This window comes from Acomys russatus, chromosome 24 (assembly GCF_903995435.1).
Source record: "Acomys russatus chromosome 24, mAcoRus1.1, whole genome shotgun sequence".
NCBI classification, from domain to species: domain Eukaryota; kingdom Metazoa; phylum Chordata; class Mammalia; order Rodentia; family Muridae; genus Acomys; species Acomys russatus.
In genome coordinates, this window is record NC_067160.1 from 47,908,125 (window position 1) to 47,921,479 (window position 13,355).

At 44.0% G+C, this 13,355-nt stretch overlaps 1 protein-coding gene across 1 annotated transcript; it reads left to right on the plus strand.

Moving 5' to 3' along the window:
* Nucleotides 1–1,503: 1,503 nt before the first annotated feature.
* On the plus strand, nucleotides 1,504–10,558 carry LOC127206897 (N-acetyllactosaminide alpha-1,3-galactosyltransferase-like 1). The gene is made up of 5 exons (XM_051166201.1): nucleotides 1,504–1,577; nucleotides 3,673–3,708; nucleotides 5,825–5,872; nucleotides 9,333–9,470; nucleotides 9,901–10,558. Exons 1-5 carry the CDS (start codon nucleotides 1,504–1,506, stop codon nucleotides 10,556–10,558), a joined length of 954 nt encoding a protein of 317 aa, XP_051022158.1.
* The last annotated feature ends 2,797 nt before the right edge of the window (nucleotides 10,559–13,355 follow it).

Consider the following 13,355-nt stretch of genomic DNA (forward strand, 5'->3'; position numbering starts at 1 on the left):
ATAGAGACACACCTAAAACTTCTTAATCATTAAATGTGGTTCTGCACCTGGTGGCACCGAACTGGATCGCCACAGGTTGGTGCAACCGCTGCTTGCTTCCAGACAGAAATGGGTAGGCCTCAGGATCAGAGGTCCTGTCTGTCTGTCTGTCTGTCTGTGTGTCTGTCTGTCTGTCTGTCTCTCTCTCTCTCTCTCTCTCTCTCTCTGTCTCTGGCAGTTAGAGCATTTTGGGGGTAGGCTTTTGATATGGGCACAGAGCTGGCTTCCTAGTTTCTCCAGGGGACAGGTGGGAAGTGAATTCCCATGCCTGATGTCACTGTTAGCTCTTTGATTCATCTACTGCACCTGGTTGGGCAGGGGAAGGGGGTGGATGCCCGAAATCCACTGGCAGGCAGGGTGAAACAGGCTCAACGGATGCTTCCCCAGGGTGGAGCACCAAGCAGGCCCCATCGACTGCAAAGGCAGTTCTGCCATTGCTGCCTGAGCACGGGGCATCCAGCGGCAGTTCCCCCAGAATAAATGGAGTCCCAGTCAGTCGTTGTGGAATGAGAAGTCAAGCCAACTTAACTTGTGAATTAAGGATTTATAAGCCCTAGGCAGTGGGAGTAACTGTGTCTGATGCACTAGGGCTCAGGGTGTCAGGATACCTCATCTACATGCAGGGATACCATGCCTCAGTAACACGGAGCCTTTATCACAGGATGGAAAAGAGTACTTATTTATCCTGTGTGTGAGGGGATGGTGCCAAGGCATAGTTAAAGACCATTTATTGGAGGCTAAGATCTCAGCATGGGGTGGGGTACTCCCCGGGGAAATTCCCTGTGCTTGTTATCTCAGGAAAGGTCAGGCCTGTATTTTTCTTTTAGGGCTATGTGATGCCCCTTACAAAAATCTGGACCGGCCACATCAGGTGGGGTGAGGGCCCTACTGACAAAGGGAGGTCCATTCTTTACAGTCTGAGCACAGAGCTGGCTACCTAAAGAGGGCCAGACTTCTACCTTAACCAGCAGAGTCCTACACTTAAATAAATGTCCAAAACAATTAAACCTCTGTCTTCTTCCTTACCCAAAGGCAAGGCAAGTGTTACTTTCCAATGATGTCTCCCAAACCCCAGTTTTTGTGTAGGTATGTGGTATCACCCATGTACACTCAATAGTGGGGACTTATTGTCTTTATATTCCTACGAGACAGTGTATTTTGAGGTCATTAGTCCTGAGGTCTTTAATTAAATTTTGGCTTTATTATCTTTGTGACACATGTTGTTTGACAGTAGAGCGATCTGAAATCAGACACTGAGTTCAGTTGGTGACCAAATTCTGCAAATCCACTGTTGGAAGACACTGAAGAAAGTTTTATTTTCAGCCTTTTAACTGAAATCTCCTTCCCTCTCTCCCTCCCTCCCCTCTTCCTCCCCCCTTGTGCTCTCTCTCCCTCTCTCTCTCTCCCTCTTTCTCTCTCTCTCCCTCTCTCTCACTTGCTCTCATTCTTTATTTTTAGGAGGGAATGAAGTATACATGGAAAACGCTGTTGCTAATTTTCCTTGCTTTGTTGTTGGCATTAACTAAGCAGTACTCCAGGTAAATATGAAACACCAACGTATCACAGTTATTAATAATTGGCCTAGCTGACCTAAAATGCACAAAGGCATTAAAGCCCTCTCCAACTTAATTTTAAAAGAAATCAGTTTTTCTTTGACAGATGTAGACATTAATTCTTTCTTTTCTTTTCTTTTTACTTTCAAGAAGTATTAATCAATTTCTTGGTTCCAGCTGGTGTAGAACAGCACAGTGACCTAAAGTCGCTTGTCTCATGGAGCCTTGTGTTCAGGTGGGGAGGAAGGACATGTTTCCTGTGTCATCTGGGTGCTGTGTGCCCTCTAATAACGCTGCTACGAAAAGATAAGGCAATGAGAGGCCATTGGGAGCTCCTCTCTGATTTTTACTCTTCAACTTTTTACATTTGTTTCCTGTGTATGTGTGAGTGCCTACATATATGTCTATGTACCATGTTCATTCAGTGGCAGGGGAGGACAGGAGTCACAGAAGGTTGTGAGCCACCACGTGGATGCTGGGAACCCAAACCCAGACCCTGGGCGAGAGCAGCACTGTTGTTGACTGCTAAGCCAGGTCCCCAGCTTCCTATTTTATCCTTTTAAAAAAAAGAGTTATTTATTTATTATGTATACAATGTTCTGCCTGCATGTAAGGCTTGCATGCTAGAAGAGGGCACCAGACCTCATTACATATGGTTGAGAGTCACCACATGGTTGCTGAGAATTGAATTCAGGACCTTTGGAAGAGCACCCGGTACTCTTAACCTCTGAGCCATCTCTCCAGGTCCTATTTTACTCTTTTTTTTCTTTCTTTTTTATTTTTTTTATTAATTTATTCTTGTTACATCTCAATGGTTATCCCATCCCTTGTATCCTCCCATTCTTCCCTCCCTCCCATTTTCCCATTATTCCCCTCCCCTATGACTGTTCCTGAGGGGGATTACCTCCCCCTGTATATGCTCATAGGGTATCAAGTCTCTTCTTGGCAACCTGCTATCCTTCCTCTGAGTGCCATCAGGTCTCCCCCTCCAGGGGACATGGTCAAATGTGAGGCACCAGAGTATGTGAGAAAGACATATCCCATTCTCCACACTCAACTGTGGAGAATGTTCTGACCATTGGCTAGATCTGGGTAGGGATTGGCTAGATCTGGGTAGGGCCTATTTTACTCTTAAGGCACTCATTTATTAAAACCTTTTCTGAGCTAGGCACAGTGGCACACACCTTTAATCCCAGCACTCAGGACGCAGAGGCAGGTGGAGTCAGAGGTCAGCCTGGTCTACAGAGTGAGTTCCAGGACAGCCAGGACTACACAGAGGAACTCTGCCTCAAAAAACCAAAGCAAACATTTATATATTATATATAATATTATATATTAGCCTGAAAATCAGTTCAATCTGAATTTCTCTGCTGATTCTTCCCCCAGTGCAACACACACACACACACACACACACACACACACACACACACACACACACACACACACACGTCTGTGGGACAATGGGCTGCTAGTTTAGGTTTTTTCTGTTTTTGTTTTTAGGAAAAACAACTTTGTAGCACCAAAGTTCCAATCATTGTGAATGAGACTAAAATACCAACCTGCCAGAGAAACAAGGCTGTGTGTGGTGTGGGGTGGGGAGAGGGTGCAGACAGGGACCATTAACATGCTAATGTTCCCAGATACAGAAAAATGTTAAATTCTCCCTTCTCCAGCGCTCTACTCTGTCTTCCTTGTACCAATGGTACCAACCCTGTTTGAAAAGCAGCTGTGAGCGGTAATGTCTTTAAAGTTACCCCATCGCTTTGGTACCTGAGGCTACACTTATCTGCCCTCCAGAGTTATTTTACTTAAATGAAGGAGATTCACAGCTGGGCATTATAAATCTTAACACAGCCAACAAACTACCAGCAGGCCTGCCTTTGTTACGTAGTTCATTGCTGCAACCTTAAGTCAGGCACAGAGTGAGCGTTTAGTGTGTACAAATACATGAAAGGAGAGGCCTCAACTGCAGTGGGGCTTGTTGGTTTGTTTGGCTTTTTTTTGTTATTTTTATTATGTATAGGCTTTTTTTTTTTTTTTCAAATTGAAAGCTAAATTGACTTTTTTTTCCCCCTTAAAGAATAAAGGATCACCTACAGAAGATGTATGTCTGCTGGTAAGACTCTGTCTCGTGAATATTCTAAGAACTGTGGAGGGAAGAGCGGATGGAGCAAAGTGGGTTCCTAACAGAGATGCTGAGAAAAGAAAGGTACTTTAAAGGAGGAGGTGGGGACTGGACAGGGGTGGGGATGGGGATGGGAACAGGAGGGATTAAGTTGGGGTAGGACAAAGAGGAATTGTACTGGGTGAGACAACTGCAAGGGGGGGGGGGAGGGGGAGGGATATCTCTGGACCGAGCTAGAAACCTAGGTCAATGAAGCAACCAGGAATCCACGAGGGTGACCCTAGTTAAGACTCCTCGCAGTGGGGGACATGATGCCTGAACTGGCTATCTCCTGTAACCAGGCAAGACTTCCAATGCAGGGATTGGGACACCAGCCCAGCTACAAAACCTTGGACCTACAGTTAGTCCTGCCTACAAGATGTGCCGGGGTAAAGCTGGAGCAGAAATTGAGGGGATTATCAACTGGTCCAGCTTGAGACCCATGCCATGAGAGGGAGCCCATCCCTGACACTATTAATGATATTTGTAGGCTTTGAACTCTTTCAAACCTACTTTATTTGGGGTTATTTGATGCTTACACCTCCCTTTGAACACACCTACCCTGGATAGGATAGAAAAGAGGTTAATGGGGGCAGGAGAAGTAGACCTTCTTAGACGTAGTTCCTGGGAGAGATTCCGCTCCCCATCATCAGGATTCCAGCAAACCAGCAGTTCAGCAAAGGTGACTGCAACCGCAGCAGCCGGAACCCGGAACCTCGATGCAGCATTCTCTGGAGCGTTTCTTTCTAGGAGTGTCTCAAAGCAGAATGATGAACAGCCAGACAATGGGAAGCAATTCCAAAACCATACCTCTTGCTTGGGGTATATATATCCCGTCAGAGTCCGTACTAGAATGTTTATCAGTTGGCAAAGGCCATGCTTCTGCAAGAGGCAGTTCCTCTTCTACTGAACAAACACACCAGGTGTTCTCTCACAAGTCTGTTTCCAGGAACCAATCACTGCACACCCTCGCAGAAGTCTGTTTCACATCCCGCACTTGGGATCAAAACAAAAACACAATTACACCCACTACAGATATTTTGCTAAACTTGAAGACAGGGGTCTAGCATAACTGTCATCTGAGAGGCTTCACCCAGCAACCGATAGAAACAGATGCAGCGAGCTCCCCTCCCCCAACATTAGGTGGAGCTTGGGGAATGCTTTGGAAGAGGGAGAGGAAGGATTATAGGAACCAGAAGGGGCAAGAAAACTACAAGAAAACCTACAGAGTCAACTAATCTAGCCCACAGGGACCCACAGAAACCGAACTGCCAATCGGAGAGCAGGCATGGGATGGCCCTCGGCCCTCTGCGCATATGTGACGGTCCTGCGGCTTGGCTGGCATGTGGGACTCCTAACCGCAGGAGCAGGGGCTGTCGGACTCTGATGCCTGCCTTTGGGACCCTTTCCTCTACCTGGGCTGCCTCCTTTAGCCTCAATAGGAGAACGTGCACCTAGTCTTACCGCAGCGTGATATGCCAAGGCCAGTTGATGTACATGGGTGGCCTCCCCTTTTCTGAAGAGGAGGGGAGGAGGAGTGGATGGGGGGGGCGGGAGGTCCGAGGAGGGGGTGGGGAAGGACTGGGAGAGCTCGAAGAAAGGGAAACTGCAGTCGAGGTCTAAAATAAATAAATAAATACATACATACATGTTTAGAAGGCATAATGCCCAAGTTTAGAATAATAAAAATAGCAAATTATCCAGCATACACTTTTTTTTTTTTAAGCGTCACTCTCCTATCCTCTTGAGACTCCAGGTAGAAGCCTTTGTTACGGTCCACCGCATTTCTTCAAACTACTTTTTTGTTGTTTTTAGTTTTTAAATCTCCATTGACCAAATTGAGTGGTTTTGTTACTTTATGTTTCCGGTTTGCTAAGTCCTCTCTTCAGTTCCCCCACCCTGCTGTTGGGCTCACCACTGAGATATTTCTGTGCCATCTCCATTTGATACGATTGATAACATTTCCAATGTCTGTCTCTTTGCACCAAACCACGTCCTTTACATCACAGACGGGGCAAATGCCCACTGAGTGGACGCCCCCTGAGGTGAGTCTTCTCTTTGCACCTAGGAACGATCCTTTGGAAGAACCTCAGCTCTCAGCCTGGTTTAATCCCAAGTAAGAACAAAATAGTAATGTAACTCAATTTGAAGAAAATGTTACTCTGTCATCAAAGTGTAGGTGCTCAAGATACACAGAATGGGCTTAGTTCTAAGACCTTTTACTTGTAAGCTTTTTCATATGTGTATGGTCTACTTTCCAAAACTCATGCAGCTAAAGAGGCATGATAAGAAAGCTGACATATTCAATCTGATTTAACGTTCCTGGTATTATTAAGGCGAAGATGTCTTCAGGTGCAACCTAAAAATACCAGCGTTGACTCCTCTAAATTTTAATTTACTATCGCTGTAATTACCATATTAATTATACAAATAAATAGGTTTTACTGTGACATTTCCACCATGCATATATTATGTTTTGCTAGTGTCAGTTCTTCTATTACGCTCATTTGGCATTAACACTCAGGGGAGATCATTATCTGCTTGTAATGGCTGTGTAATGTTTGACTTTATGTTTACATGGTATGTTTATAAAATGTTAGTAATGCATTTATGCATTTCCTTGACATTGTGTGATAATTTGCAATCTCTCTCTCTCTCTCTCTCTCTCTCTCTCTCTCTCTGTGTGTGTGTGTGTGTGTGTGTGTGTGTGTGAGATAAGAGCATGGATTTCTAACAAGGAGTCATTGGTTTAGAAGCTACAGGTTGCAAGCTTTGGGGTGGCTCTGTGTGGTAAAGTGGATGTTGCATACATGTGAGGACCGGATTTTCATCTCCAGCAGCCGCATAAATGCTGGTACTCAGCTTATACTCCCTATGCTTAAGAAGTGGACACAGAGGATCCCTGGAGCAAACTGGCAGCTCACAGCCATCTATAACTCCAGTTCTAGGGGGTCCCATGCTGTCTTTTGGCATCACTGGGTACCAGGCATGCGTGTGGTACACATGCGTATCTGCAGACAAAACACTCACGCTTAGAAAATGAAAATAAATACGTTTTTAAAGATTAATGACTAAAGGATAAAAATTTTAATTTTTGACTTAGGCTATTCAATTACACTTATTATACTATTTATTTTCCAATCTATAGTAGGTAAGTATTAGTAATGTTTTACTTATTTTACATATTTACCTGATATTAGTTTTATAATATCGAATATTTCATTCTTGGCTGTGACCACGCCTTGCTCTAGAGGAGCAAGGGGAGGTGGGATGGTTTTATAAGAGATCAGGGACTGCCGGAGCTGTGGAAGAGGAGGCTTCCAGCAACGACACTGTACCCAGAGAGGGACACTGCCGTGCAACAAAATGGAAGAGGAAAAACAAACCAGAAAACAGGTAGCCTGACCTCTCTCCCTTCGTGCCCTCTGAGTTTTCACTGGCACTTCTCATTTGTAGACCCTACTAGAAGCCATAGATCAAAGGACTTTGGGTGACAATCTTTCCCCAGAGCAGAGAAGGGATGAGGATGGATGAGAAGATAGATGGAAAGTGACCAGCACAACAGCCTCTCACAGACTGCACTGTCTCCCAAGGCCTTCACTGATGTGAAAACCTTCATGTCTTCAAACATGATAAACATGAGGTTCCATCAACTGTATCATCACAGGAGGATGACAGGACAGTCACGTGATAACATTAGCCACCCCCTAATACTCATCCTACAAAGTCGAAGAGAGAGAGGGGGAAATAATTTACCCCATGTGTAATTGTTACAGTCCTGTCCCAACAGCTGTTAGGGAGATGGATAACAAGCAGAAGCAGGTAAGAACCAGACCCACGGCCTCCTCAGCCCCCGGTTGTGGCGTCTGCTGTGATCTCCTTCATTCCTGAAGACCCCAAGTCCCTCAGCGGCGCTGCCTGATTGAGGCACCACAATGGAGAGGAGAGTGGTAAGGAGCACCCCAGAGAGCTCTTTGTGTTCTTTGGAAGGCAGTTCTCTGGGCTGTCATTTTTTGCTATAGCAACAGGTATCCCCTTGGTAATTTGCCCAGCCAGTGTATTCATGATATTTTTACGTTTTAATTCAACATTTGAGAAAACTCAAATGACCTGCCAGTGGTTTTATGGGACCTGGGTTTAAACACCAACACTACCAAAAAACAAAAGGAAACAAACAATAACACTAACAAACAGAAGCAAAATGGCCATGAATAATCCATGGTTGACAGGGATGTTATTTGAATATATAGCACACCATCGCTGTGACAAAAATGCAGTCAGGTTTTGGGTTGTTTTGGTTTTGGACAGGATCTCATGTAGCCCACACTGGCCTCGAACTCACTATGTGGCTGAGGATGACTCTGAACTCCTGATCCTCTTGCCTCCATCTCCCAAGTGGTGAGCTAAGGGTATGCTAAGCAAGTACTCTACCATCTGAGCCACATCTACCACCCCAGTAGGCCTGTCTTAATTGTGTTTTAAAGTTTGTGATTTAAATATAAATGTATGCCTGTACACTCCCAGTACAGGGAGACTTAAATAACTATGTATGTTAAAGAATTCTTAATATAGCAATGGTGAACTTTTTTTTTTTTTTTTTTTTTTTGAGACAGGGTTTCTCTGTGTAGCCTTGGCTGTCCTGGATTTGCTTTGTAGACCAGGCTGGCCTTGAACTCACAGCGATCCGTCTGCCCCTGCCTCCCGAGTGCTAGGATTAAAGACTTGCACCACTACTGCCCGGCAATGGTGAACTTCTAAAGAATTTGTTACTATGTGATTTCCATCAGTATTGTTAGCACACTGGTAAGGATTACCAGATTTTATCTTTGTGTGGACATAGAGGTGTAGTTAAATTTACAACCTCATTTAATTTTAAATTCAACTCCTTCTAAGGTGTGCATCTCACTGGGTTTGACTTAACGCCTCAACTTCAGATGGATTACTTGTGACTGCTAACCCTGCCATCAAGTCATCAGAAACAAGTCTACTAATTTTCTTTGTTCTAGTAGTCTTATTTCCCCCTGTATCGCAGCCATGTGCCTAAAGCATAAAGGAAAAGCTGAGAAGGGAGTAACGAACAGCGTGTGTGTTTGTGTGTGTGCGCGCACGCAGGTGCATGTGCAGGCCAGAGGTTGATACCAATTGTCCTCTTCAGTGTGTTTCTACTTTTATGAGACAGATTTTAATCGAACATGGAGGTCTCTGTGGGCTAGGCTGGGTGGCCAGTGAGTCGTAGGGATCCTGTCTCTAGGTGTGTACCATGCCTCAGCTTTTGGCCATGGGGTCTTGGGAAGCAGACTCAGGTCCTCAGTTTTTGGACATGGGGACTTGGGAAGCAGACTCAGGTCCTCATGTTTTCATGGCAAGTGCCTTTATTGATGGAATTATTCTCCAGCTCCACAAAACAAATGCCCTAGGTTTTCGGGGGTTGGGGGAGAGAGGAAAAATAGAGGTTAAAAACATAGTGAGCACTCTACAGCCATTAGCTATTATCACTTGTGTGACTTCACAATATCACTTGTATTGCTGACACAATCAGCTAATCTGCTAGGGTTCTATTCTGTTTTGCTCAACAGGAAACGTCCTGATGTTACAGCTACAACTAGTTGGCTCGCTCCAGTCATATGGGAAGGAACTTATAATAAAGAAGTTCTAGAACAATATTATAAGAGACTGAACATTACCATAGGCTTGGCTGTCTTTGCTACTGAAAAGTATGTACTACTGGTATTTGCCCTTTGTGTTTTGGAGACATAAGGATGAACAAACAGCATGGACTGTCTCAGTCCAGAGCATTGCCTGCTAAGGGACCTGTCATCACTTCCCACTGCCCCATGTAGCTGTGGATAGTGGGATGGGTTTTTCCCCTCCAGCATTAGCTGAATGTTAAAACGTGTGCAAACCTCCTCATTACTGGCCACTTAACTCTCTTTCCTTTTCTTTGTACCAAACTTTATGTCTCTTCTCAGGGCCCCCAAGCTCACCACACTTTCTTTCACTAACCAATACAACTGAAGGCACAAACACAAGACCACTATCTTCTTAACGCCAATGTCTTGTGTGTTAATTGGGATGCTAAATGGCACACATATCTCTTAGGGAATTTCAGTGAAGTAGGTGTCTTTTCATTTTTTTTTTTCATAGCTTTACAAGTCAGTCCCTGAAACACTTCATAAAATCTGCCGATAAGTATTTCATGGTTGGCTACAATGTTATCTTCTACATCTTGGCTGACGAGAGGTACCATCTACCGTACTTAGAGTTGGGCCCTCTTCGGACACTTAAAGCATGGAAGCTATCTAATAAAGACAAGTGTCAAGACTGCAGCCTCAGAAACATGAACAGCATGAAAAGCAAAATCATGCAATATATACAATACGAAGTCAACTTTCTCTTCGTGATGGCTGCGAGCCAGGTCTTCAAGAATGGCTTTGGAGTAGAGACCTTGGGCACATCTGTAGCTCAGCTTCACTCATGGTGGTATTTCAGAAACCCCAGAGATTTCCCTTATGAGAGAAGAGTTAAATCAGTGGCCTTCATCCCTTTTGAAGAGGGAGATTTCTACTACAACGGTGCCATTGTTGGTGGCACACCCAATGATGTTTTAGCCCTTATTAAACAATCTATAAAGGGAATTACAGAGGACAGTGCCAGTAAACTTGACAGCACATATGAAAGCCACATAAATAAACATTTTTTTATCAATAAACCCACCAGGGTGTTATCACCAGAGTACAACTGGAACCCAAAATATAAAACTCCTCCAGAAATAAAGCGCATTAAGGTAGCATGGCAGCCATAAGTTACCTGATGGTTGAACTATGAATTCACAAGTTCGTAACAGGGATTCCTAAATATAAAACTTGTGAAACATATGTATAGTATTTCAGAATAAATTATCCTTGAAGTTATAACTCTCCTTAGCCTGAATAAAAGTAAATAGATAAGCTATTTACTTACATGATGTAATGTTTTATGAATGCACTATTAATACTGTTAGAATCATTTTGCAGATATTGATGACTTTTTATTAAGCAATCCTACATGTCAAATAGATACACAGAAGCTTAATATTCATCACTTTGCTCATTTTCTTTCTTGGCTTTTCGAGACAGGGTCTCTCTGTGTAGCCTAGTCTCACTTTGTAGACCAGGCTGGCCTTGAACTCACAGAGCTCTGCGTGCCCCTGCCTTCCTGAGTGCTGGGATTCAAGGCGAGCACCACTTAGCATCAGCCTCCTCAGTCAGTATTCAGCGCGCCTAGGATGTGGTTGAACTTAGGTGACCTGAAAACACTCTACGTAACTAATAGAGAACTTGCTTTCACTGCTGGTGGTGCTGAGTTTATTTTTAATTTTCTAACTTATTCTATGTGTATGGATGTTTTGCCTGAATGTGTCCCTATGCACATGCTTAATGCTCTCTGAGGCCCAGAGGAGGCCATTGGATTCCCTGGAACTAGAGTAACAGGCAGTTGTGAGTCACCATGTGGGTGCTTGGAACTGAACCTGCGTCCTCTGAAAGAGCAGTAAGCACCTTTGGCTGCTGAGCCGCCTCTCTAGCTTTGAGTTCACGTTTTTTTAAAAAAAAGATACAAGAGTAATAAAGGAAGGAAATTACTTTGTCTTCAAGATGCCTATAGTCTAAAAAAGGATGCTTATAGTCTAAAAAATATAAACTGACCATAAGTATTTATCTTACAAGTTCAAAAGTTAAAAAACAACAAACAAACAAACTCTCGGTCCCCACCCCATCCGATACGCCAGGAGCTAGATGCTGGTAGTGTGCTTTATGTTGGCGATCGTTATTGTTACGTGCTGTGTGAGCTCCCTGAGAAGCTGGCTACGGAAGTGAGTTGGTCCCTCCCTCCACTCCAGACTCAAGTATGTTTAAGCTGTTTCCTCTGAACCCACCTGTCTGGGGATGGCTCCCCATCCCCTGTGATAGTGTGGGAAAGACCAGCAAACAACCCAAACGCAAAACGTGCAATTGAGGACAGCTGTTACTTATCCTATGGTATGAAAATGCCTGCAGTGGCAAAGAGAAACCGGAAGTTCAGCTACCAGAAGCTCATCCACGGAGAAAAAGCACACTTGGGCGCTCCTACTTTGGCTTCCCCAGTCAATTTCTGCTGGGTATTTGTAAGTCCCCACTTTGATTAAGTTCTCTCTCTGCTGCTATTTGTTCTTTTACTTGCAAGTCTCACCTAAGGCGGCCTTCAACTCTGCTAAAGACTTTCTTGGGAACTCCATCTGGCTGCCTTAACAGGGTTTCCGGTGCGTTTCTGCTGCGCGTCTTGAGACCCCAATTTGATGATGTTTTGCTGTCTGTCCATCCACTCTTGAAATTTATTGTTTCACTCTGTGCTTTTACATATAATTTAATAAACTAACTCAGTCAAAACCAAAAGTATGACTTAGATTATTCTCCAAATTATATAGAAGAATAAATATTAGTGAAAAGAATGGAAACACACACACACACACACACACACACACACACACACACACACACACACACACTGCCTCAGGGCAGATCTTCTTTACTCCATCGGCTGACTCAAGCACTAGTCTCTTTCATAAATACTCTCACAGACACACTCAGAACTAATGTTTTACCATCTGCCGGTCACACTTAACTCGCTCAAGTTGAGGCACAGAATTGACCATCACAGGTTACTTCCTGCAGGAGACGTGGGGAAAGGCAAAGCTATGGATATGATGAGCTTATGAGTGGGTGCCTGAAGGGAGGATGGTTAAATTAGCAATAAGCTCCGGGCGAGGTAGCGCACGCCCTTAATCCAAGCACTCGTGAGGCAGAGGCAGGCGGATCTCTGTAAATTCGAGGCCAGCCTGGTTTACTAAGTGAGTCCAGGACAGCCAGGGCTGTTACACAGAGAAACCCTGTTTCGAAAAACCCAAAAATCAATAAATAAGCAATAAGCACAGCACAGGACTTTCCAGCATGAGATTATTCCGTAAGATACTGGGTCAGTGGCTATGTGCCATTATTCATGCATTAAACACAGGATTTTATAGCACAAAATTGGCTTGAGCAGCACTCAGTGCCTGCAGGTTTTTGTTTTTCCACAGTCGCACAGGAGAGCACAGGTTAAAAGGTAGACTGTGAGAAGTGTGTAGAATTAACCTCACTGAAAAAGTAGAGAAGAAAATACGCCAATATAACTTTGGAATTTGGGGAATGATTTCTAGAAAGGAAAAGATTGTGAGTCTAAAACTGAAAAACTGAACAGAGAGATTGGACTCTTGCTGATAAAATTGTTTCTGCTATGGAAGCCTAAAATCAAAGCTTTCAATGGGACTATTTGAATAACAAGACAATGCAAGTGTATTCTAACTCCGACTATAAGATGAATAGCCATAGGGTCTTGAAAAGTAGATCATTGGGTAGTAACTCCAAATAAATCACAGGGACACTCAGTTCTCAAGGAGGTGGAGAACACTCAACACTCGTTAACAGCATTTGCTTGGTGACCTCCTTCCCCACCAAAAAAGTTTACATTGAAAAAGTAACTCTTCAGGGCTGGAGAGATGGCTCTGAGGTTAAGGGCACTGTCTGTTCTCCCAAAATCCTGAGTTC